Raw genomic sequence first — 26,976 nt, forward strand, 5'->3', positions numbered from 1 at the left:
TTCATTATAAAAATTGTACTGTACAGAGTCTTAAGTGGTAGAAGAATAAATTACGAAAAGAGTACAATTTGATTTTAAAGCACTTTTCACAAAGTGCATCACAAAATACAGGAATACAACACATTTTATGGTTAATAGGGGCTAATGGAAAAAAACAAAACAAAAAACTAAAGAATCTTGTCTTACTGGAATTTATATAAAGGTGTACCTAATGTTATGACCAGGGAGGTTGTGTCTATGGACACTGTTAATTAAGCACAAATAAATGTTTGCTTTATTGGAAAAAAACACCGCCGTCCTAATGTAACCTAGCTGAGCTTTAATTCTGAAATGCACAGAGGGTGGTTCTATTCGGGTGGGACAGACCACACGCTTCGGACAATCTCCAATGTGTACAGTACGAGAGCTTCAGGATGTGAGGCACTTGAACACACCGCGCGGGATAATGAAGCCCACAATGAAGATGAAATATCCTTAACAGAAACAGATCATCGTGGTTCTGGGAGTAAAACACTCCGATGTGTGTGGATTATGGGTCGTTTGTGGATGTGCTGCACAATCCTTCTTTTGACGGCTCTTTTGTGGAACACAGCGTTGACGGACGGTGGGGAAGAGTCATGCGATGGCGCATTCGATGTTTATTTTGTTTTGGATAGGTGAGACATACGAGCGTGGTGGCATGCACAACAGTTGACATTCGTTTAACTGTGCACTGCTCGTTGCCCTTGTATGGTTGTGTTTAGTTTGCATGTTCCCACTGCTCCACTGCAACTTAACCTTATCATACTCTTTACCCTTCTGTTGAACTTTGCTTGTATGAACTAGTGACGCAAACGATCCTTTTCTATTTGATCGGATAATTGGTGGATGTTAATGTGCAAACTTTTATCATTGTAATGGTGCACATGTGTGAAATGTACACCAGTCTATAGGAAATATACTGTATAAAATACTTGATTGAGAACATGGTCACAACATCTGTCTCACTGTCCAGTTGTTCTGGGTTCGAGTCTTGGCTCAGGCCCTCCTAGGTGTTTGTCGCACATTTTGCATTGCTACTCCAGCTTCTTCCAATATACCGTACCAACCGCTTTCCCCCCAAAAATGCACGTTAGATTCATGGCCTATTAGGTGTGACAGAAAGTATGGTTGTTTACCTAAATATAGCCTGTGATTGGCCACCGATCAGTCCAGGGTTCACTCGACCTCTTGTTCAACGCCAACGGTGGAAGAGGCACCAGCTCTTCCTTGACGCAATGACAAGTATGATAGAAAATGGATGGATCCAAAATACAAACAAAATTGAACCTACTATTAAGCCCAACGAATAGCGCGCAGCTGTGTAAAATACGCCCTCCCAAAATCTCGCTTAAAAAGCTTTCTGTCTTTTCTTTACTTGTGTCTAATACGGTTCCCCGGTTTGCTTGTATCCTTTATTATCACTTACAGTAATGTCGCTCTATAACACTTATTTAAAGACAGTAGTGGAAAAACTAAGATGCATCTGCATGTCACGTTCATTATTTTGTGAATGTGTTGTTTTAAAAAGTGCCCTTGTGGCATTTCTGTGTGTGCTGATTATGTTTGCAGGTCAGGTAGTGTGTCAGGACACTGGCATGAGATCTATGGATTTGTGGAGCAGCTTACCAATAAGTTTGTCAGGTGGGTGAGCCTTTTTTTTTTTAATTACTAATGTCCACTTTGACATCCAGTACATCTTCTTAGAAACATTTTCAAAGCAAAGCCATCGACTTTTAATAAAGGTCTTTAAATTACAACACAAGTGGGAGTGCAAAACAAAAAAAGTAGGGCAAAGCTATTTGGGGAAGCTGACCTCTCAGACAAGGCTCCAAACCCCTTCTGGATAATGGTGGAGAGTGTGTGTGTGTGATAACTTAAGGTTTAATAGCAGGTTACTAAATATAAACTCATAACACTCAGCCAGATGTGGAGGTGGTCCTAACTTCAGTGCACAGACACTGGGAGTGCCTCTGGCAAGGCTGGAGCCTTCTTACAATTGTGAGTTTAAATTCATGGTTCGTAAAAGTATCGGTAGAAACCGTGGGGTTGGTTATTAAAAGCCTTTTGTCTTCTGGGAAGATGTTATAAAATATGTTGGAGGGTGTCGTGTGAGAATTTTTGTCCATTTATCCTGAAGAGCATTTGTAGACCAGAGTGATGACTCTATTGCAGGTGTTGATGTACAGAACCATCATGTTTTCAGTATCCAAGCATACCTTTTTGGACTGGGATTTGTATATTGGGTCACATTCTGGTGATAGTCCGATAATCTCTAATCTCGTTGCACACTTGAGTACAATGACAATAAAGGGATTTCTATTCTATAATCGTCCGGGCCGATTATTGGGGCAGATATTTGTTTGTCGAAATCTGCCTTTTTTAACTTTCATGGCCGATAAATTAAAAGCTGGTTTATTTAGGCCCGTTGCAGCACACTTCTCTCTCTCTCTCTCTCTCTCTCTGCTGTGCTTGTGGCCCTGCCTGCAGAAGCAGATTGGCCCGCCCACAGCAGCATCTGATTGGTTCCTTGTAACAGCCAATCAGCAGTCAGCTGCCAGTTTGCTTTTTCACACGCACCACAGGAGAGGTCTCGCAAGCATAGGAAAGTTAGGCAAAATTTTAATAAATATTAGTCTATTTCAACTCACAACTAATCGAAAACTATTTGCTGTAGTCAACTTTAAAGCGATGTTTGTTTCATTGAACTATAAAACTTGCAGCTGAGCCTGGGAGCTCTGCGCACTTTTTTTCTAACAAAGCTTTAACGTGTCGCAAATCACTAAAGTTGTTTCATAAACATGTGCTTAAAGGTATTTAATCTAAGTTTTTATTTTTCAAAAATTTGACACCATTTAACCCCTTTTTTCAACAAATTAATATTGTCCTCCATGACTTGAATAATCGGTATCGGCCCTGAAGAAAGCATATCACTAGTGCATCCATTGTCAGGCTTTTTCACAAAGTCTCCAAATGCTCTCGTGCTGGTTCAGAATACTGCTGCTCAAGTGCTGCCATGAACTTAATGTTTTGTCGTAAATCAGTGATGTTGTCCTGTATGCATGTGTTTCAGTCCCAGGATGAGAGTGTCCTACATTGTCTTTTCAGCCCAAGCTGTTGTAATCCTGCCATTAACTGGAAACAGGTACAGTACATCCTCCTCCTCCTTCTTCCAAAATGGAAAACCACAGATAACCAGATCACATAGAAACTGCCCTCTTATCAGTGTCGCACATATTTTAACCTGCTCTGTCCACAATGTGGTTTCTGGATTTCTAGGAACAAGATAGATGAGGGTTTGAATAAACTGAGCCAAATCAACCCCGCTGGTGAAACATACATGCATGAAGGCTTGAAAGCTGTACGTATACACTGTCATTGATTTTCGGAAGCAATCGGACCTTTGAGACGTTGGCATGTGGAATTGGTTTACAGTCAGAGCGAAGAATTAGAATATCGGAAGATTCCGTGGAACATAGACCTTTGAAAAGGCCAATAAAAAAATAAAAAAAATCCAGTTATGTAGATCCAACCTCATCTGCTCTACTTGATCCCAATGCAAGTTGATTGTGACAGCAGAAAGTGGAACATACATTTTTGTACGCCTTTATCCAGCTCGTCAGTAAACTATAATCAGTTTATGCTCAAAGTTTTATTTAATTTCATCTCTTCTTTTGTGAATGTATTCCATAAACCCAAATTGTCCTTGTATGTATTCATTGAGTATTGGTTTAAAAATATGATGCCAACAATAGTTAATCATCCATAAAAAAAAATAACAACTAAATGATTCCGTAGATGCACTTGCATTTACATTTGGCTTGCACTCGTCAGGTGTCGGAGCAGATGAAGACACAAACGTCGCCGTCTCGCAGTATCATCATTGTTCTGACCGATGGGAAACTGGAGGTTTACCCCTTCGAGCTGAGTGTGCAGGAGGTGACACACCCTCACAATTATAGTTTACATTTGTGGAGAAGCGCGCTGCTTCATAATGTGAAGCCATATTTTACCCCCGCCATGTAGTCATATAAGTAAATAATTCGAACCTGATGCGGCGTATGTACAAACACAATATACACGCAAGTATCTCTGTAAAGGCAAGTGTACCTAATGGAGTGTCTCACATCTTAAACAGCTGAGCAATAACACAAGTAAACGTATTCATTGACTACTATTTTATTTATACATTCATTTTTACATGTTTCCACTCAAGACACTTTGATTATCTACTGTACATGTGTATGTTAATTCCAAATAATTAAACCCCGGGCATGTTTTATTAGTCTCGTTGTACCACGTCTCGTTTTCGACTTGATCTGACTTACTGCTGCTTGTGTTGCCTCCAGGCTGACAAAGCCAGAGGTTTTGGAGCCCGGGTGTACTGTGTTGGGGTCATGGACTTTGACCACATGCAGGTAGGTGCTCTATAATCGTGTCACTGCGCCACACTGTGGGGTTTATTTGTCTCTCGCCGTGTGTCTGTGTGTGTTTGTGTTTGTCAGTTGAAGTCCCGCTGCAAAATGGGTTTAAAAAAACGGAGATTTTAAGATCAAGCTTTTTTGTGAAAACATTCTGTTGCCGAGCATGTTTTGACTCAGATGCTTGGATTACTCCCTGTGCGTTTGACTTTGATTATTTATGTGCCAATGGCTACAATAGATGAAAGGTTCAAGTTTAAAACTTTGTCCTAAAGTTCAGCGGAGCGCTTGAAACAAATTCTATTGGTTTTGAATCCAAAACCCCTTTCACGCTGCTCTTCAAATTACTGAAACGGGAACGGAGGCTTGAAATCCACTTGTGAATTTGACAACATCTGACGGAGTATCAGAGGCGTAATAAGAGGACGAATGCCACCTGTGCTCTAAAGACATAAAGGGAAGCCAAAACCCTCCTGTGAAGTTTAATAACCGAGACTCCCACCACCTGCCCCATTTTTTTTTCAAAGCAATTGACGCACAGACATCAAAAGGTCCCGCTTTGGTGAGTTCTGTCTGGAAGGCAGATGCAAATGCAGTAAATGTCATCTGGATTGTCTACTCATCTGGTTAGCAGTTTCCAATTTTGCAGAATTACAATTTAGAAATTGCCGTAATGGTCAGTTTTGATTCTTGTAGGAATGAATATTTGAACATAAACAGCACATGAATACTTGTAGACAGACACACAGGCATATATTCTTTATCCTCTGCGGAGAACGACTAATCCACAGTGACTCAGTCGATCGTGTAATGCAATGCCCCCTGGTGGCCAAGTTGTCATCACAAACTGCTTGCTCACTTAGTGTTTTTCCAATTAGATTTTTATTTATTTATTATGATTACAGCCAATGAATGTTCTCCAATATTTACTGTTTTCATGACTTTACAACTGTCTACCGCATGGCCTTATGATTTGTGATGTTCAACTCGGTCTGATGACCCAAAGTGCTTTGTGGCTTTAGAGGAGGAAGTCGTTTAGAGCGCTGTAATTAAATAAAGTCAAACGAGCTTCCTGTCAAGCAGGAGATGAAAGGTTCTCGCGTCATTTTCCTCCTAGATAACAAATCAGTCACTAAATGGTTGTAGAAACGTAAACAACCATACGTTCATGCAGTCTGAGTTAACAAGCTCATGTCATAGGTTGTGGATTGTTTGTCTTTGTGCTGCAGCTTGCTGAAATAGCAGACGGCGTCCAGCAAGTCTTCCCGGTGCTGTCGGGCTTTCATGCTCTCAAAGATGTCGTCAGCTCGGTGAGCTTTGATCGCAAGCGCTGCAAGCCGGTCTTGTGCAGACCAACTTGTGTAATTTGAGACCTCCTTTTTAACTGGACCGGCTTCTCCTCTCAGATCCTGAAGCAATCCTGCTCAGAAATCTTCACAATAGAACCGTCAAGTGTTTGCGTAAATGGTGTGTGAAATAAACGTGCTGCTGTACGCGTGTGATGATTCCATATAGTAACATCACATTACGACAACATGTGCCTTTTTCTGCAGAATCTTTCAATGTGGTGCTGAGAGGAAGTGGCTTCAGTGGATCAAAGAGGACAGACAATGTTTTCTGCTTCCTCACGGTCGGTCCGGACACATACAGTGAGTAAAATGTGCTTTAAACGATGTATTCATACAAAGTGAATTCTTTAATAATAACAATTATTTATCTTCTGTGAATTTTTCAATACTGTGTTCTTCCTTTTCAATTGCTTCAAGACATAATTAATTAAAAAAAAAAATCAATTCCATAAAATACACAAACCAATCTGACTCAATAACATCAGATGATCCTTTAATGAACACATCGATAATTATGCCCGTTCTTAATATCAATTACAGCCAATCATTAGGTCATCCTTCGCCAACCAAAACAACATTTTGGTGCACTGCACTTTTTTAAACTATGCCGGGTTACTGATGATGTCACCCTATTTAAAAAGCTGATCTTACTCTCCCCTCCTCACAATAAAACAAACACAAGCCAGATCTGGGTTTACCGTAACTGTTTGTTGCAAATTCATGCTGTAATGTACCGCTTGGTGCAAACATTGCTTATAACTGTTCAGGATTCAGGTTGCCATGCAGCCTCCTGAAATGCAATTACGCCGTCCTCATCAACTATAAAATGATATTATGTGCCAGTGGTCTGTGCTGAGAAGGAGAGTCAAACAGTAGCTGCTTTTTATCGACACAGCCAGAGAACAGAGGAGGCATTATCAGACTGGAGCGAACGAGGGAGGGACGGTGGGACTCTATTCTAAGATATATGGAGAATTGTCGGATGAGTTCACAGTGAGAGGACAAGACACCACATGACTGGATCATACTTCTCTTCTTCCTGTTTACTTCTTTTTACCAGTCCAACAAATCACATAAAATAGAAACTGCAAACACCTCACAGAATCTAATATAATTATATCACATTGCAATGGCGAGTCGAGTCGGATTATGTAGACCGAAAAGCATGCAAAGTGAAATTTTTTTTGTTGTTTCTTTGTAGGCCAGAAGGCAACACGAGTTGGAGAAGGTTATCTGCTGTGTCCCGCACCTGTGCTGCAGGAGGTCGGACAGTAAGTACTCGTAAATACACGCAAAAGGTACTTCAACAGCATGACATACAACAACCAACCACAGCCAAAACCATATTGGTAAATCAGTAATCTTCTCGGGAACTTTTTCTGTAAGCTAAAATGACCTGCAAATCATTTTAACTGCAGTTCACGCATACTCTGTGCTATCTGTGGCCTAATTCATCATTTGTCTACAGTGCATCCACTTCATCACAAAACAAGGAAATGTGCTTCAAATATAATGAGATGTTAACAATGGAAATTACTTCCCTTTCCCATTGAGTCAGTGTTCGTGGCACTAATGGTGTAAGGAAGTTGGCAAGGTCACCAAGATGTATGACCTAATTTTATTTATTTATATATATATATACGTATATATATACGTATATATATACGTATATATATATAGATACGTATACATATATATATATATATATATATATATATATACGTATACATATATATATATATAAAATGTATGTAATATATATGTAATATGTATGTAATATGTATGTATGTTAGAAAAAGAAAAGACTTTTCCTGCTATTTTTACAGAGCAGTTGAGGTGCTGGTCAGTTTAAACAATGGGCAGTCGTTCATATCTGCTCCCGTTACTATCAACGCCACAAACTGTGTGAGTATGTCTTACAGTGCATCTATGGAAAACACACAAATGTACGTGTCTCATTAGTTAGTGTGGGCAATCATTTTGTACGTGAACCAAAAAAGTAGGCACAATTGACCTTCAGTCTAATACCTGGACAATGTCTACATTTCTGCATCTCAACAAATTTCAATAAGATGGAAACATTCATGTAGTCAATAGTTAAATTCAACATGTGAAAATTTTGTCTATGTATTTCAAATTATTGTACTAAATTGTTCAGGCTTGGAATTATACTTTTCGTGCATTCAAATAAGTTCATTACATTGTGTCACTGTTTTAATATCCTGAATGTTTTTCATTAAACGGCAAATATAATTGCAATTTTTCTTTTCTTGATGAACATATGGCAATCATGTATTTTTTGGTGTACATGTCACAGTCCAATGGGAGTTGGGTGTTGTGGCTGCTGTTGGCTCTTTTGCTGTTGCTGGTTTTCGGTCTACTTTGGTGGTTCTGGCCTCTGTGTTGCACCGTGGTGAGTGTGGACGAGTATTTGGAAGCACAAACTATGAACTCAAGAAACACTTCGGGATGTGACTGTTGATTTTTGTCACTGCAGGTGATTAGAAACCCACCGCCCTCTCGCCCTCCTCCTCCTCCTCCACCTCCTATACCTGTGAGTAGAGCACTGGGGAGGAAAGAATCGAATAAAACCCAATCAATGTACAACAATAGATGAATTGTGCTCATGACCTTTTTGAGAAAGTGTCTCTTGCAGTGAAGGAAACAGTGCAACATTGACATCTGCTGACTATTATTTGGAATGCGACTGTAGCATTCAAAGTTGCTCAGTGGCAGTCAAACTGTTTAATTATGTAAACATTTGTATTGTCGTCTTGTTTCAATGAGAGGAAGAGGAAGACTTGTTCCCCAAACACAAATGGCCCACAGTGGATGCGTCATACTACGGGGGGAGAGGACCTGGTGGAATAAAGCGCATGGAGGTGATTTCAAATGTGCTAGAAATATAATAACAAACTAAATTCGTAATTCCCTTTTTTTTAACTCTTCATAATTCCCTCCACCTCGTCTAAGAACCCATTCCCATCTGAAGAAACACAGGTGCCGCCACCCCCATGCTTTTTTGATGATGAGGCAAACATACTTTTTGGAATTATAGCAAAAAGGTTTCATTTTGGTTTATTGGAACGTAACATCTTCAGATGGAAAAGGTGGAGGGAAGTCTGAACAGTTCCATATAACAGTCAGTATTAGCTAAAAAAAACAATTACAACATATAGATTGACTACATTTGGGATTCGAGACACTTTAATTTTTTTTGTAAATTCTGAACACATCCCATTTATGAAAGTGTGGACACTTTTTCAACCACACTGTCAATTGTGTATTTTTCCTTTCCCTCTTGAAAAGTCAATTGAATTGTCACTAATTGTGGCAAAAGGTTTGAAATGATTTATCTTGGTCTAATTTTTTTATCGCACGAAAATCTGGCATTTGAACAGGGGTGTGTAGACTTTTTATTACATCAACTTTATGTACTTACCGGTGTGCACTGAATGCATGTACTTATAGGTCCGCTGGGGGCAGAAGGGCTCCACAGAGGAAGGCTCAAGGCTGGAGAAAGCCAAGAATGCGGTGGTCACCATGCCAGATGAAGTGGAGGAGGACATCGTACCTCGACCACCGCCAAGGCCTCCGCCCGTTTACAACTCCTTACCAGAGCCCAAATGGTACACGCCCATCAAGGTGAGACATGCTGTCATCATTTCAGTGCGCTTATTAAACCCTGAATTAAATAAGAAGCCATGCCATTTCCGTATTTGTTTTTGATGTGACCCTCAGGGACGTTTTGATGCATTGCTGGCATTGTTGAGAAGGCAGTACGACAGAGTGGCAATCATGAGGCCAACACCTCATGACAAGGTAAGACATTTAAATTCCGTTTAAATTACAGTGACAGTATTTTGCACCCAACTGAAAAAGTACTGATTGCAAACTATGTTCTCTTCTTATTCTATTAGATGAACAATCTCATATTTGTAAGTTTAGGCTACTCCATCATATGTGCCGTTTTACAGGTGCACTTCAATAAAGTAGGATATTTAGGAAAAGCTTATTTCAGTAGTTCGATTCAACAAGTGTAACTTATTGAAATGTAAACACGTAGCATAATACTTTTAAGAAAGACAATTTCTACCGATTGTTAAAAATCTTTTTGAATCTCTTGTAAATCAAATTTATTGTGTAGGTGGATCTGAAGTACTGAACCTGTATCATTAATATTTTAAGTTAAATTGACTATTTTAAATACATTTTTTTCCCTAATATTCCAAATTATTGAAAACACCTTTTACCGCTGCACCGCAACGATTTAATTACATGAATTACCTTTTTGGAAAATCTCTTGAATTATCGTATCATATTTTTCAAATCTGTGAGAATTTTTTCAAAGCTCTGATTCCAATTTTTTTCTCCATTATTTTACCACAATGTTTATCGTCTACAGGGCCGCTGCATCAACTTCACTAGAGTTCGCTGAGACTGAAACAGAAACAAACTACAGCATTACTGTATTGTTAGTTTAGACCAAAGACGCCTGTCATATTATATTGTGTGACAAAATGTAAATAATTATTACATTTCTTTACTTTTATCCTGGTGTCATTTCTCTTAATAAGCCTTCACTTCACAAAAGCACACGTAGTTTATTTTGTTTATTTGGGAAAAAAAATATAGATTTATATATATAATTGTCTTTTCACCATGGCTTCAGTACAAGTACTGAGAAACACAGGAACGTTTGAACAAAGCACATGGAAACAATTTTATAAAACATTTAGTACATAAAATGAGTTTTTTATATACAAAAAAAAATAATACAAATGTCCCCTTATCATGAAAAGAGACAGAAAATGACTTTTGTAAAAGCTTAGCTGGTTTGTGCGAAAAGAAAAACACTTTACAACCCAGCATGGCGACGACGCATACAAAGAAACATTCAGTGTTATACTCTTTGATACAAAATACAAATTAATACTGTAGGAAGAGGAGGGAAAAAAAGTCCAGTACGAAAACACACAGATGAAGTGCACTGTTTAGCTTGAATGACATTACACAACTGGCTCACCAAAACACGGTTTAAGTGCCACAAAGGAGTTGATGTTAGAGCAATATTTCATTGTTGACATTAAAAATGAAGCGCTCAACAAGACAACAGGGCAGCATGCCCACTTCCTGCTCTCCATTGTGTTGCAATGAAAACAATTTGGTCCTTTAGCAATATATGACTGGAGTAATAAACCAAGTCTGCTCAACTTTTCCGACAAAGTCTCAGCAGTAAGTGCCTCAGAAAAAAAAAAAAAAAAAAAGAAGACGATTCAATAAAAAAATAAAAAAACGACGAGGCCATAAAAACAGAAGCAGAAATTGGAATAGTTCAGCATTGGAGGGCTCTGATCACATATCAATTTACAGTTATGAAAGATTGTGTATACTTCACGGATAATCTGAGAAAATGCAGTCTCAGCTGTTGCGGGTCTGGCCCAGGGAACGTATTGTATACCGGCTGTATGGCCATGTAGCTTTAACATGCTATTTAACATGTTTATTTACACCCTGCAATGTGGAAGACGTTCTCCTCATCACCGATTCTCTCGATGCAACAGGGAGGATCTATGGGGGGGGAAATAGAATTTTAATATGAAGGTCAACGTGCTGAGTTTGTGGGTGTGATAGTTTCCGTGTGTGTGTGTGAACTCACCGGAGAGATCGCCGACTGTCCTTCTCCATATTGTTCTCTGGCCCTTCACTCTCGTAAGAGGCCAGATGCAGCTCTGCACAAACAAATCACCCCGCACAATTTTTAGTCATTGTCTCGTGCACAGAAAAAAATATATTTTATATATATATATATATATATTATATATACTATATTTTTCCTTCATTTAAAAAAAAAAAAAAAAAGTTAAATTTTTTTTATTTTTGTTGGCTGCTGGAATCAATTTATGCTATCTACTTCAATGAGAAACATTGATTTTGGAACAGAATGAACTTTGAAAGCAAAATAGTTCTGTATCTGTCAATTCAGTGTGTTAAGCACGCACACACACACACACACGCGCACACCCCCCCCCCACACACACACAAAAAAAGTTTAACAGGAGAGTGACTGACCGTCTTCGGCGAAGACCGGCGTTGTGACAAGAAACTGGAGGATTCTGCGGTCTCTGTCGAATGGGCAGATCACCTGACGCCACACCAGAAACTCGCTCACCTGCTTGGCCAGCTCCCAAAGTTTCTGGAATGAATGAAGTCATATACAGTGAGTATAATGTCATGAGTTTCAGCATGAAGCGTTTTACTTCTATGACCACAAGGGGGGGGGGGTTATCACATTATGTGATGTTGGGGAAGCCTACTATTACTTTGCCATTACTTAACTCCCAGGGTGAAATTCTGATTTGTTGGCCAATTAATTAAAAAAAAAAACAACAACAACATAGAGTATACAAAGTATAGAATAACTTTTTTAGTCCCTTAATGGTTGACTGTTTTACAGTGCTTAATTTTATATTCATTATCTTTGCTATAAAGTCGCACATCAATGGCCGATTAATTAACACAATTCTGATTTCTTGCTCTCAAGTAGAACAATTTGGGTATCGGTAACAGACGTGTAAATAGGAAGAAAACATGGAGTCTGTTATCTTAAGCTCGCAATGTGGCTTCTTCCAAATGTGGATAAAAATCTGATACATAATCAGACATCCGCTAATGTGTGTGCAGCGCAAACATGCAGATTGGATATAGCGAGGCAATCAGATGTTAACGGCAGCTAACTGCACCATTCTGTGACCGATACACAACCATTTGTGCACGTGCAACACAAGTACACCTTGCAAAACACCTGCTGTGAATGTAAATTACGGCAAAAGCATGCACCAAAAATGATGTCTACATTAGAGGCGTGACCATCATGAAGCAAGCAAAATAACTTCAGTTGGTGGCCAATGGAGTAATGAGGCAGGTTACCCTCATTTAAATAAATAAGGGGGAAGAGTCAGCCCAGGCCAGCGGAATGGAGTGAAATATTTAATATTTGTATGATTTATCAATTTTTAAATTACTTTTATTTTGTCAGTGTAAACACAGCAATATCAGTTCTATGTTACTATGTGCACATTTAGGCATTAAATTGGAAATGGACACTTGGGCCTGTAATGTAACTCCACCCTCAGTGTGTCAAACCAGCATCGAAGGTCTCTCGTGAGTGGTGGACCAACCTCAAAGTTGATGTGTCCGTTGGACAGCCTGCTGGCGCAGCCTTCATTCAGGAAGTAGATGTCTTTAATGAGCAGGCTGAAGAAAGGAATGACAATCTTCTCTTGCACGCTGTGTGCAGTCTCGGACCTCTGGGTGGCGCCGCGGAGCGCAGTGCGATAGTTGCTGAAGTTGCTGGATGGGTCCATCTGGTGCTGAATGGGAACAGACCAATGAGACGTGATTAGAAATTTGCCAAATAAAAAAGACCCAACGTTTTAATGTAACAGCACCGTGGGACGGATGACATTTAGCGCGAGCGTGTGCGCGAGTGTGGGTTTTCTCACCTCGAGAATTTCAAACTTGTCGGTGTTGACTTTGCTCCAAGTCTTTTTCAGTCTGGCAACAGGACTCATGTTCATCCCAGCTGAGACACGACAAAAAAGATCAGATTTAGCACAAGGGAGTCCGTTTCTGCTTTTCTGTAGAGCAACAATGCAAATCAACCATGTCCAATTGTAAAAACAATAAAGTAGGAAAATTGTCCTATCACAAAAGCTGCCATTTCACAGCTCTAAATTATAAATCCCGCAAAGACGGACCGGAGGGAAAGACCTTCTGTTGATAAGCCTTTGGCACGCAGGCGGCCATCGCGACAATGTTGCAAACTCCGGCACGCCAACGGTGGCTATTTAAAAATCCCACCCTGAGGTGGCGTTGTGCCGGCTTTGTTTGGCTCAGTGGAAACAAGAAATCAGCACAACAGTGGCGTCAACAATGGATGCCGTTTGAAAGGCTAATTAGATCGACCAAGGGTACGAATGCCATGTCACAGTAGACATCCGCATGGCTGAATCCATAGCGACATTGAACCCCACGTTAATAGCTCATAACCAAGCAAAATGATTAATCACACAATATAATTTATTTTTGTTGATGCGCTTAACTAAAATATGAAAGCAATGGATTTTTTTCCGTCTGCAATGAAAGGCCCTTATGGACAATAGGTGAGTCGTGATTGGTTGTTTCATGAGCCCTCAATACATGTGATATCATTTTCAATCGACAGCTAGTAGCAAAATGTGTTTTTAAAGGTTTTAAGTGGACATGAAAAATAATGTTATCAAATTAATCATGGGCAAAAATATTCACTTTTTACTGCTGAGAATGTAGAAAATAATATGCCTTTAAGGCCCCCAAAGGCGTCTCATTTGTCGGAAATATGACACATATGATTCCAAGTCAAAATACTCACTGATGATTGCCATGAGCGAGTTAAAGTTTCCAATGTTGAAACACTCCTGCGCCACATCGATGAAGAACTCGATAATCCGCGCTCTCTGTTTCTTTTTCACCGGCTGGAATGCAAGAACACAATGTCAACCAAAAGACATCCAAGTGAAATTGTCGCAAAAAAAGGGCCAATGAACGTACCATACAGATTTCAGTGGCCACAAGGTAACTCAATCTGTTGAACCAGTTCACATACGTCTCCAGGTTGCTGGTCTTGCGCTTTCGGAAGAAACCCTGAAAAACACCGATTGACACACAGAGACGACGTGGTCAAAAACACAAAGTCAATTGAGCCCTTGAGAAATATCCAAGTAATAACCATATCTGTCAGTTTTCTGAGCAATTCTAAGTATTGGCTTGGTTAAATTGAACGTCATGATTTTTTTTCATCTTGCCTTTGTAAATTATAAATGACAAAGACAGGCTGTCTGCCTATCAGTCACTTCCTGCTGGACCGGATCTTGAGAACCCTCGCGCCCACACAAGCTCTCCTACACAATGACTTCTCTGACGTGTCCGCGGTGTTTTACATCTCATTTGCATCTGCCTTCGCATCACCTGGCTAACGGGGGGGAATCTGTTTGCCAAAATGCCGTTAAGTTCAGAATAATAACCGCAGTGCATTTAATAGAAAAGCTCAAAATCCGTGTTAATGACTAATTTCTTCATCACGTGTGCAGATGCGCCGTTGGACTAAATTCCACAATTCAACAGCCTAATATTATTTCTTTTTATTCACTGTTTATAAAGTGATAACATGCTGAATATGTGTCTAATATACTTTATATAGATCAAAACATATACATTACATTTAGTTATAAACACAAGGCCAGTGTTAACTTGAGCAAGTTGTTTTGTTCGGAGTTGATGTGCTAAAGATGAACATCTCATATGGTACAATATTTCTTTCACAACAGTGGTGGAACACTGCTATATTCCTTATACTAACCCTTGTCAAAGTGGTCTTATATAACTGGCAAGGTGCCTGACACACAATGACAGAGCACTAGTCGCGGCTATGGCACTGATTGCAAGGCACCCCTTCGGCTGACTCACAGCACAGCTCGCACGTCAGGCGCACATTGAGCGAGGCTCTTTCCCATTGTGTTTGATGCACTTTCCAAAACGACTTCAAATAAAAAAACAAGTTGAGCAATAATATTCGCACTCGGCAGCCAGGACGACGCTTCATGTGGTTTGGAAAGCAATCTCTCACTCCAAGTTAGATGCAAAGCCAAAGGCAAAAATAGAATATAAAAACACAGAAATTAACTGTTTGCTTGCGGTTCGTTCGGTTTGTAATTAACAACATCAAATAAAGCAGTGAGTCGCTGCGGTTTAAAGAATACATAGCATTCACTCTAAAAAAAAATAAATAAATAAAGAAGTGTGGTGGTTAAGTGTTGCCCACAGCCGTACTGCATGATAACATTCAGTGCACAGGCTACCTTGTGGTTCTCTAGAGGATCTTTCAAGGCGAAGGTCTGGATAAACTCCTCAGGCCCGATAAAACTCAGCCTGTCCTGTGAAGGGAAAACAAAATAAACATAACAATAAAACCATGAGGGGGGTGCTGATGAAACCAAATATTTATACTTTCAAATGAAAAGAATAACCACAAAAAAAGGGCACACATCTCACAGTCCGAGGAAAGGCTTTTAAAACGGCCACAAAAAAAGCGATAGCTTTATTTTTACAGAAAATGTAACCAAACATATTCTGCTTTATGTGTGCAATTCAAAAGAGACATCCAAGTAAAATAAGTTTTACGTGAAGCTTGAAATTAAAAGTATGTGAATGTTGTTTTTATACATAATCAAATTTAAGTGCTGTTAATATGTAACTACACAGTATACACACACACTACAAACGTATAAAAATAAAAAACACACACAGGCTTTGTAAAATCCCTAAACACGCGCAATGGACCAAAAAGTATTTACCAGTTCAATGTGTGTCAGCTGTTGAGCGAGGATGAAGGGGTCGTCGCACACGCTCAGTACATCGCTTCGCAGCGCCGATTCCCTTTTGCTCTTCAGGGAGGCGGGACGCTCGGTCGCCACGGCGCTCAACGCGGCCACCGCCTCCTCGTATTGGCCGAGGGCAGACAAGCGTTTTATCAAGCGCTGGGTCATCTGCTGCATGGCCCGCCATGAGTACTGGTACACACGATAACATTTCAATTAGAAACACATCATTTAAGACGAGGAAAAAAATATGTTCACACTCGGTTGTGAGGAACAAGCGCGGAGTTGGTTATGAAGTGCTTCAATGAAGGAGTAAGCGTGACGCTAACCTCGTCCCCTCTGGCAACGTGGTGCGTCATGTCCTTCAGACAACGCATCATACGCTCGTCCCTGAAGTCGTACGGGAACGTCTCGGTCCACTCGGTCAACAGCTGCACCAGCTTTGGCGCCACTTCGCGGAAACGGATCTGGACAAGCAAATCATATGACATCATAAATGGCTTTGTCCATGTAGGTTTGTTTGGTAAAATCGGAATAGTTCCTTCTTGTCTATATTGTTCAACTTTGTCCCTTTAACAAGCAGAAACTAAAGAAAGCGTGTTTATTATTGTAAGACACTTTTTGGATTCACGCTGCCCTTCAGTGTAAAAAAAATAAATAAATAAAAAAAAAAAAATTAAACGTTATATCTAACTCAAGTGTACTTATGCAGTGATTCTTTTGAATACCACCAGAGGGAGCCCTCCAAACTTCATCACTGATCGAATCAAGCCAATCTTGCCATAAAGGACAAAAGCAGTATTGAAAGCTTTGAAATGAACCAAAGTAATTAGTCCCAAAATATATATATTTTTTGTTTTTTAAAAACAGTAGTATGAACAGTCTTTGTCAAATATTCGAAAACAGAGAACGAGTGCACTATTTTATTACGATAATTAAATATTTTTCAATCCCAAAAGAAGTATTTTATGCTGTTTAAAAGAGTGATTCCGCATTAGCGTGTCAGTAGAGCTCATGAGCTTTTTGGTGGGAATTACCCACTTTCACTTAATTGCGCTGACAATTTCTATCGTAGAAGTAATTTAAGATATTTAAGAACTAAACAGGTCCAAATCTCGTAATGAGTAAGTATTTCTGAGGAGAAAATTGATACCAGATCATCATTATTTCACCCTACAGCATATAACTTCTCGGGACGTGTTTTTTTTTCTTTCTCCCCGAATGTAAAATATTTCCCTTGGTTCAATAAAGGTTGTGAAGCACTGGCTTGTAAAGCATTCTATGACTCTAAGCAGTGTCTTACACCTTAACTGGTAAGAACATAAATCTGTTCAAATGGTAACAATGTGGGAACTCGCATCCATTGGAGACAAACGTCAACTTGTGTGTAGAAGACGGTGTGTGAATAATCCGCCCACCTTATCCAGCAGGGTGTCTCCGGACCGCTGCTGCTCCACACATAGGTGACAAACTCGTGTCATGAGCTCGTAGGGGTGCAAAAACAGGCGTGAGCTCAGCAGGAAGGTGAAAACGTACGACCTCTAACCATTTGGAGGACACAGAACACAAAGAGTGAGCACTGAAATATAATGAGCATGTTTAGAACTACAAGAGAGGTCATGTGACTTACATCAGGGTAGTAGTCCACGGTAGGGACCAAGTGTTGGATCAGCGCCTCGAGAGACGCTGAAACCAAGCTGTTGTCGTGGTAACACATTTCCCCGTAGCTGGCAGTGATGCCGTGTCCGTAAAGCCGACTTTTGCTCCGAAAGGACTGTTCGCTGCCGCTGCTTCCGCTGGTTTGGCGGTGCACTCGTGCAGGACAGGTAGTGCTGTGCTGGCGCGGGCTGTGAGGCAGCCCGCCGGAGTGCAGCTTGTCCGAAGCGACACTCCTGCTGCTGTAATGACGCTCCTTAGTGCTGACGGAGTCCACGGGTAAACCGCAATACATGCTGTGAGCGTGCGGTATGTCATATGGGTTCTCTGCCGCCGAATACGCTCCATTATAGACGCTTTCCTTGGTGGTCTTCACAGAGGCGCAGTGGCGGTATGGACTGTTTGCTTGCTGGTAGTTGTTGTTGCTGCTGTAAAGTCCGCAAGTGCTGAACTTTCCGGCATAAGGCGTGGTGGGAGGCATGGTCACCTGCGGAAAGGCCACAATCACACTTGTCATCACTTTCACAAGCATTTTAGGGCTGTTTTGTTGGGTTTTACTTTGATCAGTAGTTAAATGATTCGTGCAGTTGTATTTTAATGGGACTGAAATATTGCTTGTGCAGAAGGTCCTCATTTACAATGGCCTTGACGTAAAAGCTGTCAAGGTTCGGAAGAGCACACAATGCAACGAACGCGAACGCCCGCATATTTGGAATCAGGCCTTTGCAAATTCACATAGTTTCATATTTTATTTAACCTGTGTTGTTTTCTTAAACACTCACATATTCACTGTTTCCATGCCCATGCAAAAGCCTCGTAATATAAAGGACCGTTGCTTTGGTGCCCTAGTAGTGATGGACAACGGTCCATTCCGACTTGCATATGGTACAAATTATGGCTACGTTGCCGCAGTGGGAACGAACACCGTCATCAAGACCTCTTCTCTAGTTGAAGGATTTACAGTGGAGACAGTTCAAACACTCTTTAGGATTTGTTTGATTTCCAGTACTGCCAGTGGGAAAATCTTTGTTAAAAAATCCATATAAAATTGGCATATTTAAATTAGCCTGAAGACACCGGGCAAACAAAACCATTCAATGTGTCTGTGTTTGTTTTTGTTGTTTTGTTTTTTTTTCCCCATAGTAACTACCAATAAAATGGCGTGCTGGAAATGTCGAGTTCTAAGTTAAAAACTTATGTTGGGTTGGGCATAACTCGCAAAATCCCTCCATCCAGCTCTTGTGCAACCTGTTTACTATACCGTGCCTGGAATGTGGTCAATCTTTAAGCGAAGCGTAGGTTGTGCAAATATCGTGAAAGCCGATCACTCAAAGTAGAGACTCAGAAGTGTGTCAAAGTAATTACGCTTAAGTCGCATAATTGCAGCCCTCCTTTGTGTATTCCCTTCGGCTTTGAACTTTGTCAAGACACCCACCCATGTGGAAATTCACTCGGCTTTACAACATGTTTCTATCCTACATACGTCGCCATTTGTGTTGCAACTGCACTTTTGTCGCTTTGTTCAACCGAAAAGACAAATAAAAAGACAGACACACGGTCTCGGGGCCAAAGTGATTTTAATGCCTTAATGGTGAAGATAATTGGATCTGAGGAAGGTAAGCTGATCCTAAATCACCACCCAGGCATGCTTTAACTCTGGAGCCATCCTCTCATCCTGTCTTACTACCATATGCCAGTGTAAATCAAGTCGGGGCTTACACGCACGCACGCGCACGGGCAAAACGCATACCTCAAACACTGATGCGCATAAAAAAAAAAAAGAAAAAAGCCCACAGAAATCCAGCGAGCTCTTGTTTGACCATCACATGGCCGACAGAGGACAGTCTGCTTCGGCCTCTCAGACGGACACACTTGGCGTCATGCCACTGCCGGCCAGTCCAGCGGCAGTTTGTCTGCTGAACTCTGCAATCTGCAATCCTCCTCCTATAACCAAGTTAAAAGATTACTGCGGCTTCAACTTACTTGCTCAACTTATAATACGTCATCTGGAAAAGCTCATAAAAGCGGTCGACTCCACATGAGAAGCAAACATATTCGAAACGTTTTTTTTTTCTTCTACCAAGCTTGCGCTGAGTCGTGACTGTATTTCTTAGAGTGGGGGCTGGGGGGGCATCTAAAACATTTGGCCCTTCCGAGCTGAATTCCTTAAATGTTGACCCCCTGTGCAATTTAGTACTTCCATAATGCAGCTTGAAATCTTACACTAAATTGCAGGTTGGAAAACTTAATGATGACATTGGACGCATAATTTAAAGTTAGCATTCTCTATGATTCGAAACTCCGAACGACTACAGCCTTTGAAATGTAATTTGATGTGGGAATAAAAGTACAATAAATGCCGAAACTAAAAACCGCAAGTGTACGAGCTCTCTGTTTAGTCAACGACTATGTTAATTTATACGTTTTAACTTGATTTACCCTTTCATCTGGAAGCAATTATTTTGATGACAATCCAGACAATAACTTTTCTGTAGGCCAAAAAACTAAGTAGTACTTTCAGTTCATCAAAAGGTTAAAAGCGAAGTTGAGGAGGAGCTGCAGGCTATCATCATCTCCTAATGGATCTAAACAAGCTTGTGTGTGTGTTTGTTAAAAAAAAAAAAAAAAACACTTCAACAACACAACACGATGTTCTGGTGTCAACACGTGATATATTTTTTATATATGCGGCCAAAACACAGTAGACGCAAGAATGTTTACCTTTATGTCGTGCAAAAGTTGCATGTTGGATTGAATGACTGTTTCGTTGCGTTTTGGCAAAAAAAAAAAAAAAAAGTTCACCAGCATAGTTGCATTTTGCTCAATACCGCTCTAGAGTTTGGATTTTTTTTTTTAGCTCGTTGCCCATACGTATAAAGAAAACGTGAAAGAAAAAAAATGCTTATTCCTGATTACATTTCCAACTTTGCAGCCAAATGCAAATTCCTTGCTAAAAAAAGAAAATGTTCAGCTTTCGTATGGCTTTAGCGTCTTGAGTGACTTGTGGTGTGTGAATGTGCTTTTTACGCATTTGTTTTCTGACTCTTGTTCAATAAAGCGATAACAAGCGGTGGCGGTGTCTACCTTTGACCCCTCGCAGGGAGCATTCCAAAACATTCTAACAAGCAGGCCATGTTACATCACCTTGATAAGTGTGAAATGATCCTAAACTTTGGACATTCTCTATCGCTCTTTCCTCGTGGCTCACTGCCAATTTATTTCCACGTAGATTGATGAGTGCGACAGCAGTAAGATTAGTCCGGGGGGAAAAAAAGTGATCCTAAAGTTTCGAGGCATGGGAACTTATTTTGACCTTTTTTCGTAATTGAATTATTTATTGGAATTATTATCACTGTAATCATTGTGCCGGTAAACTGTTGTGGTTTTTCCAAAAACCCCAATCCGTTTCCAAATGTTCTTTAGGTTTGCGCAATTTTCCAAACCATATTTTTGAATCCATTTTTTTTTTCAGTTTTGTCCTACGAGTGACGGAAATGTGGGCCAGAGCAGATTTAGACTTTTTTGTGTGCGTGTCAGCCAGACTTTCCCGCAGTTAGTTTGATAACAATCCCTGGACCTTCAGCACGCTATTTTGTCCAAATCACATTATGAGATTTACAAAAAAAAAAAGGTATAGCCAGCTATGTAGATGGGTGGGGGTCTGGAGGATGAAGGGGGGTGGTCTTCCAACAATGGCGGCATTATCTGTCCTGTCATGGTGTTAACAATCGCACAAAGACCCGCGGGAAGAGATCAGAGCAGATCACACACACACAGCAGCTTTCACACACTCGCCAGCGCCGGGCTGTGCGACGCCACCGCCGCACCCGGTCGAAGTCTCGCATCAGTTTCACATACACGGATTATTAACCTCGCATATATCATCTGCACTGACCTTGTAAAATGCAAAGCCACACTTAAAATTGGCAAATGGGCCATAAACAAACAAGCATTTGTGTTGGTGGCCATGAAAGATGTGCCAAGCAAAACTCATTTGGAGATCTGAGCAGATATGACAAGCACACGCTTTAAGGGGCAAAGGTCAGCTACAATTTAGATTTTTATGATGTTAAGCATGAGCAGCTGGTTCAGTCGATCAATTGTAAATTGCCCTCAATGAAAGCCTGTAAACTCCTTGGGACGTCGACGTGACCCAAAAACCGTCTGCTGTAAAACTGTTGCATAAGATGGATGGACTACGTGGAACTATGTTTTAGCCATTTAATTACCGCACTGTCAAGTTTTTCATTTGTGTGTCTTTCGCGAACAAGTGAACATGATTGCACTCAAAAGACATAATATGAGTATAAGAAATACAAAGAGGTTTTATTTTCAACATTGACCAATGTCTTAATGATTAGAAATGACAAGTTGAGGTGGATATTTCTGAAGGTGTACAAATTGGTGCCTTGACCTCCATGGTCAAATGCCAAACATTGCATATCTGTTTAACCATTTAAAGGCCCCGCCCAATTAAGTCATGAGCAGTCAAACAGAGTCATTAAAAGTACAAACCTTTCTGTGAACGTGGGCGATCCCAATATGGAGGGCAAGACAGAAAGCTTTACTTCTCACAGTGTGATCAAACATTGCCGTGGTCTTACTTTGTACGTGATGTACTTTGGCACAAATAGGCGATATCACGGGTACGTAAAGGGGAGGCGTGTTTTTCCCAAGGCGAAAAACATTTACGGTCAGCCCTATTAGTAACGATAAACAAGGTTAAAGTCCGAGTACATCACACACTCGTGGTTTCCTTAAGGTGGCGAACCATTTAAAAACGGACTCTGAAGACACACACACACAAATCACATGTTTTTATCAACCTTGCCTGCTGAGGAAAGAAGAAGTGCATCTCCTTCTTCTTAAGTGGCTCACCTACTCTTCTCAGTGACGGCTCATTTTTGGTTGTTCTGTGATGTGGTGGTTAACGCTGTTTTTGAACTGCACTGCAACATACTTAAAGATGGTCCTTATATTTTGCACCTCTCACAAAGCTAAATAATATAATATTAGAAAACACCGCTCAGTTGTCCTCTTAACAAGAGTTCTTGCATGGGAAAAATGTTTCTAGATTGTTTTTAATTCCAGATTACACAGGACCACAGCCTGAAATGTCTGACTTTTTTGTCGCGATCCAAAGTTCAAATTGAAACAAATCCAGATGAGGTGCAATGACAAATCATGAGAAACCACCTTGTAGCATTCAATCTAGCACCAAGAAGTTAATGGAGCAAACACCAGATGGCATGCAGCTAAGGCTTCTTTTTTGTTGTTGTTTGTGTGGTTTCACTGATGCTGAGACAAGTTTCTGCAGCAGATCACAAGCGTCTCTTCTGATATCTTATATCTCGTTTTGCCTTTTCAAGCATGAGAACCTGCCTCCGTCTCTATCCACCCACAGTCTTTTTTTTTTTTTTGGACGTCTCACTTCAGTACCAACGCCACCACAGCTCCAATGTCGTCATCACCTGAGTGGATGAGCCAAAAGTGGAGAAAAGAAGCCAACTCATACTGATTAGATTTGAAGCTTCTCTTTTCTATTCCACTTACACACACACACTCAGACAGACATCCAAGTGTGTGTGCTCTACAGATATGAATGATCAGATAGGCTAGTACAGTATTAACCTCGAATCAGGGGGGATAAGGACATTATCTCCTCTCTTACGAGGATATAATAAACCTAAGATTTGCACAAGGGCTTTTGCCCTCTCACTTCCACAAAAAGAATCACCTAACCGATTATATACTCCAAAAATGAGAGAGGATGTGTCACTTTAAAGGTGAAACAAGATTATTTTTAGACCAGGTGGAGCACCGAGGGATGCTTTCCGGCTACCTTTATGTAAATTATTAAGTGTTAGGGTGTAATTTTAGGGACTTCCGTGCAGTCTGTCAGGTAGGCTGAGATGAAAAGCAAACGAGGGGAAGCCTTTAAAGCGTTTTTTTTAGGACTGCAACTTGGCCGGGAGTACACACACTTTTTTATTCTCCCCATTTCTTTTCCCTGCAGGCACACACAATCTGTTATTCTCTCCCTCACTCACATACACAACCATGCAAACACACACACACGGGCACCATGCCTGGTCCACATTATGGGCTTGTGCGTGAGTCAGAACACAGTAAAGTCAGAGCTGCCTGTGAAAGGAGAAAAAAAAAATGCCATGCTGTGCAACCACAGTCCCATCGCAGGTGCTGGAGAGCCATGTTTGTTTGTGTGCGAGTCCAAGCCTAATTATAGCCTCTTCGCTGCGGTTAACAAATAATAACAAATGGGACAACTGTTTAAAAGCATACGTCTTTCCCACAAGTGTACAAAGTTTTACGCAACAAAGTTGACGAGTACTCACTTTAGTTTGCATGCTTGATTTAAAGTTAGGCTTTAAAGCAACGTAATTACGACAGTAAACTTTAATTAACTGTTTGTAACTGCACATATAAACTATATCCTGCAGTTGATGTACTAAACAGTCATTATGCAAGCAGGCGGAATTGCCTACCTTTGACGCGGTGCAACACAATGTCCGAAAAGCAGAGGGCAAAAACTTGAGCCAAACTGTTCGTATTTTCCGCCCGGTTGCTCGGACACTCTTATCACACGCGGATAAAGCTGCACGACGTGTTCCGTACTGATAAGTCTCTCATCGGGTTATCCGCGTTATTCTCTGCTCCATTGAGTGGCTCCTCTGCTGTTATTTGAGTCGCTCTCAAACAGCGGCGGCGATTCGCAATGACACTCAACCAGGCCTATTCAAATGACTCCCACAGAGCCGCGAAAACTGACCAATCGATGATCAGTAGGTGGTGCCCCAAAGCGCCGTATGGACCAATCGCAGCGGGGAGTGAAAAAAATCGAAATGTATCTAAGTGTTGATTGGCTTGTTGGCCGCTCATCCATTTTTTTTTTTAACTTTTATTTTTTTTTCACTCTCAGCCGAAGTCAGCAATGTTATTGTTTGGAGGGCTGGAAAAATGGAAGGTGTAAGGTTTCCGGATGCGATGAGCGTTTGTGCGGGGTGTTTTAACTTAAAGCTTGTGAAATCAAATGTTTGCGATCCAACAGTTTTTATTCTTAACATGTCAAAGTGTCTAGTAAGCGGTAGTCTTACCACAACAGTTTGAAAAAAAAAAACTATAAGATTTGATCCTTGTCCCAAAACTTGGGCAAGATAAAGTTAATTATTAAAAAAAAAAAAAATTTCTTTTTTGAAAAGTGGTGAATGGAAGTTAAAAAAATGTCACTTTCAAAAACTCTACAACCTTTTTGCTACATATCAAGAAATATTAGAACCACTGTGATAGATAGATGGATAGATAAACAATAAAAGAAACTGAAAAGAAAGAACCTGCTTTTATTAATTGTAATCAAGCTGTAAGTCTTATACTGTAGTCTGCGATATGTTCTAAATCTAATTGAAATTGACCATCACAAGAAATGACAGTTGTGCGACTCATACTCCAGATCACTGTTGCACACAAACTTGCCAATGCAATCCAGCACACTGTTTACAGATAAACTGCCTGGTAAAATGATGAGTGCTTTCCCCAAAGTCTCTCAAGTCACAGTGCTTGAGAACATGCAAATTCCACACGGGAAGGCCCGAGCAGAGATAATGGGAGACAGACCATGATTTGAAATCTTCTTGGGCGTGAGGCAGACTTTCTATCCTCTACCTCAACCACGCTGCCCCAGAATACATTGGTTATGTTAAATGATGTCCATTTTTGTCAAATTGTTGATGTATATAGAATAGCGGGAATTGCATTTACACAATAGGTACTGATGGAAAAAGAGTAATTTTGAGGACTTTTTTTTTTCTTACGGGAACAGGATGCAATGATAAAAACACTGTTACTGGCTTTTAAGATATATTCAGTGGGGCTTTGGTATCGTTTTGCTGCCAAGAGAACTGATGGCCAAAGCACAGTCAATGCAATAATACCCTGTGTTGGAAAGCCAACAGCATATTGGTTTTCACATTTTCCGACAACAGGAATATGTTCAGTAATTGCTGCTGACAGAGCTTCCCACCACCCAAGCCGGTAAAACATATTTAGTGTTGTTGTTTCTAAACTAAATATTTGTAAAGACTTTACCTCAGCTCCATCCAGCTTTCTGTTTTTAGCTAAATTCTGATCAAGGTGGGTCGACAATCTCCCTGCCACACGCACCATCCTCGCCATGTCCGTCCGTTTGCATAAACATCAACTTACATAAACAGAGTTCTACGTAGTATGTCCGAGCACTGAGGTTGTGGGATGCATTTATGGTTTTGATCGCTGACGCCTCTTCCATTGTGACACATGTTGTTCAGGCAAAAATAGATGATCTCTGACTCGATCCGGCTGCAGGGGGAGGTTCTCATTACAATAAACCGACTCCTACGCCACTCATTCTACTGGCTTCTTTTCAACCCGCTCTCACTGTGCGTGGATTGCGAACGCGTTGCATCGAAGGTAAAAACTCTCCTTCCGGTTGAGTTTTCACCTTGAGGGCTTTGCCTTGATGACTGTGACGCCAATGATCTTCTCTTGAGGGAGAAATTTCTCTCTGAGTGTTGAATGAAATCAAGGAGAGCGTCAGCCTAACATCAAAATTCTCATTTTTGGAGGTTATGCGAAAGCTGGATAAAACATAACAAATTCAACACAACAACAATGAGTCACGTTGCTTCGAGTCAACCTTTGTGGATTACCATGCCGTGGATCATGAAATTACATTTTTAACTGATAATACTCATTTAAATGCACGTCCAACTCAAACCAATCCATAGCCACATTCCAGACTCTGATTTTGAGGTCCAACATTCCAGTCAAACATAAACAAATATAAACATAGCTGACAACTACAACAAGCTAATCTATTCAGTTTTTTTTTTTGTGTGTGTGTGATTAGACAAAGTATCAGCAGTCCTGAAAACAGATGGAATCATTTTTTTGGGCAACCTTGACTATACAGTAATAATCATAAAAACGATAGTAATAATACAGAAGGAATACAGCGATTAATCCGCACTATGTCCAACTACACACTACTTCCGTGCAGACCCAATTGTGTTAAATGGTCTGGCGTTCGTCTCGTGTTGCATATAAAAGCTGATAAGATCA

At 40.5% G+C, this 26,976-nt stretch overlaps 2 protein-coding genes across 3 annotated transcripts; one reads left to right on the forward strand and one right to left on the reverse strand.

Annotated features, from left to right (window-relative positions):
* The first annotated feature begins 382 nt into the window (after positions 1–382).
* Positions 383–10,340, forward strand: LOC148319435 (anthrax toxin receptor 2-like). Of its 2 annotated transcripts, XM_088280610.1 has the most exons (17): positions 498–656; positions 1,591–1,662; positions 3,092–3,163; positions 3,298–3,379; positions 3,853–3,957; positions 4,368–4,436; positions 5,669–5,749; positions 5,846–5,906; positions 5,993–6,088; positions 6,990–7,059; positions 7,615–7,693; positions 8,106–8,201; positions 8,286–8,342; positions 8,578–8,670; positions 9,260–9,433; positions 9,530–9,610; positions 10,194–10,340. In XM_088280610.1, exons 1-17 carry the CDS (start codon positions 532–534, stop codon positions 10,224–10,226), a joined length of 1,446 nt encoding a protein of 481 aa, XP_088136736.1. In that variant the 5' UTR covers positions 498–531; the 3' UTR covers positions 10,227–10,340. The 2 variants fall into 2 exon arrangements, with proteins under 2 accessions (XP_088136735.1, XP_088136736.1); XM_088280609.1 differs by lacking the exon at positions 3,853–3,957 and having other exon boundaries at positions 383–656.
* A 48-nt stretch (positions 10,341–10,388) lies between these two features.
* Positions 10,389–24,582, reverse strand: LOC148319436 (ras-GEF domain-containing family member 1B-B-like). Its single transcript, XM_088280608.1, has 13 exons — positions 24,369–24,582; positions 17,837–18,349; positions 17,625–17,747; positions 16,536–16,673; positions 16,183–16,398; positions 15,688–15,762; positions 14,381–14,473; positions 14,202–14,304; positions 13,294–13,373; positions 12,970–13,161; positions 11,861–11,984; positions 11,448–11,520; positions 10,389–11,359 (listed from the first exon to the last, which is right to left on the reverse strand). Exons 2-13 carry the CDS (start codon positions 18,341–18,343, stop codon positions 11,329–11,331), a joined length of 1,755 nt encoding a protein of 584 aa, XP_088136734.1. The 5' UTR covers positions 18,344–18,349; positions 24,369–24,582; the 3' UTR covers positions 10,389–11,328.
* Between the last annotated feature and the right edge of the window lie 2,394 nt (positions 24,583–26,976).

The sequence above is a fragment of the Idiotropiscis lumnitzeri genome, chromosome 18 (genome assembly GCF_059441095.1).
Source record: "Idiotropiscis lumnitzeri isolate Australia: NSW breed Sydney's pygmy pipehorse chromosome 18, RoL_Ilum_1.0, whole genome shotgun sequence".
Classification (NCBI taxonomy): domain Eukaryota; kingdom Metazoa; phylum Chordata; class Actinopteri; order Syngnathiformes; family Syngnathidae; genus Idiotropiscis; species Idiotropiscis lumnitzeri.

Coding starts and splice junctions, on each gene's coding strand:
- LOC148319436 (XM_088280608.1), bottom strand. CDS start 18,343: ATGCCTCCCACCACGCCTTATGCCGGAAAGTTCAGCACTTGCGGACTT. Junction 16,399..16,535: donor ACGTTGCCAGAGGGGACGAG/GTTAGCGTCACG, acceptor CGTGTGTACCAG/TACTCATGGCGGGCCATGCA. Junction 11,521..11,860: donor GCCGGTCTTCGCCGAAGACG/GTCAGTCACTCT, acceptor TTGTTTGTGCAG/AGCTGCATCTGGCCTCTTAC.
- LOC148319435 (XM_088280610.1), top strand. CDS start 532: ATGGGTCGTTTGTGGATGTGCTGCACAATCCTTCTTTTGACGGCTCTT. Junction 1,663..3,091: donor CTTACCAATAAGTTTGTCAG/GTGGGTGAGCCT, acceptor CATGTGTTTCAG/TCCCAGGATGAGAGTGTCCT. Junction 3,164..3,297: donor CTGCCATTAACTGGAAACAG/GTACAGTACATC, acceptor CTGGATTTCTAG/GAACAAGATAGATGAGGGTT.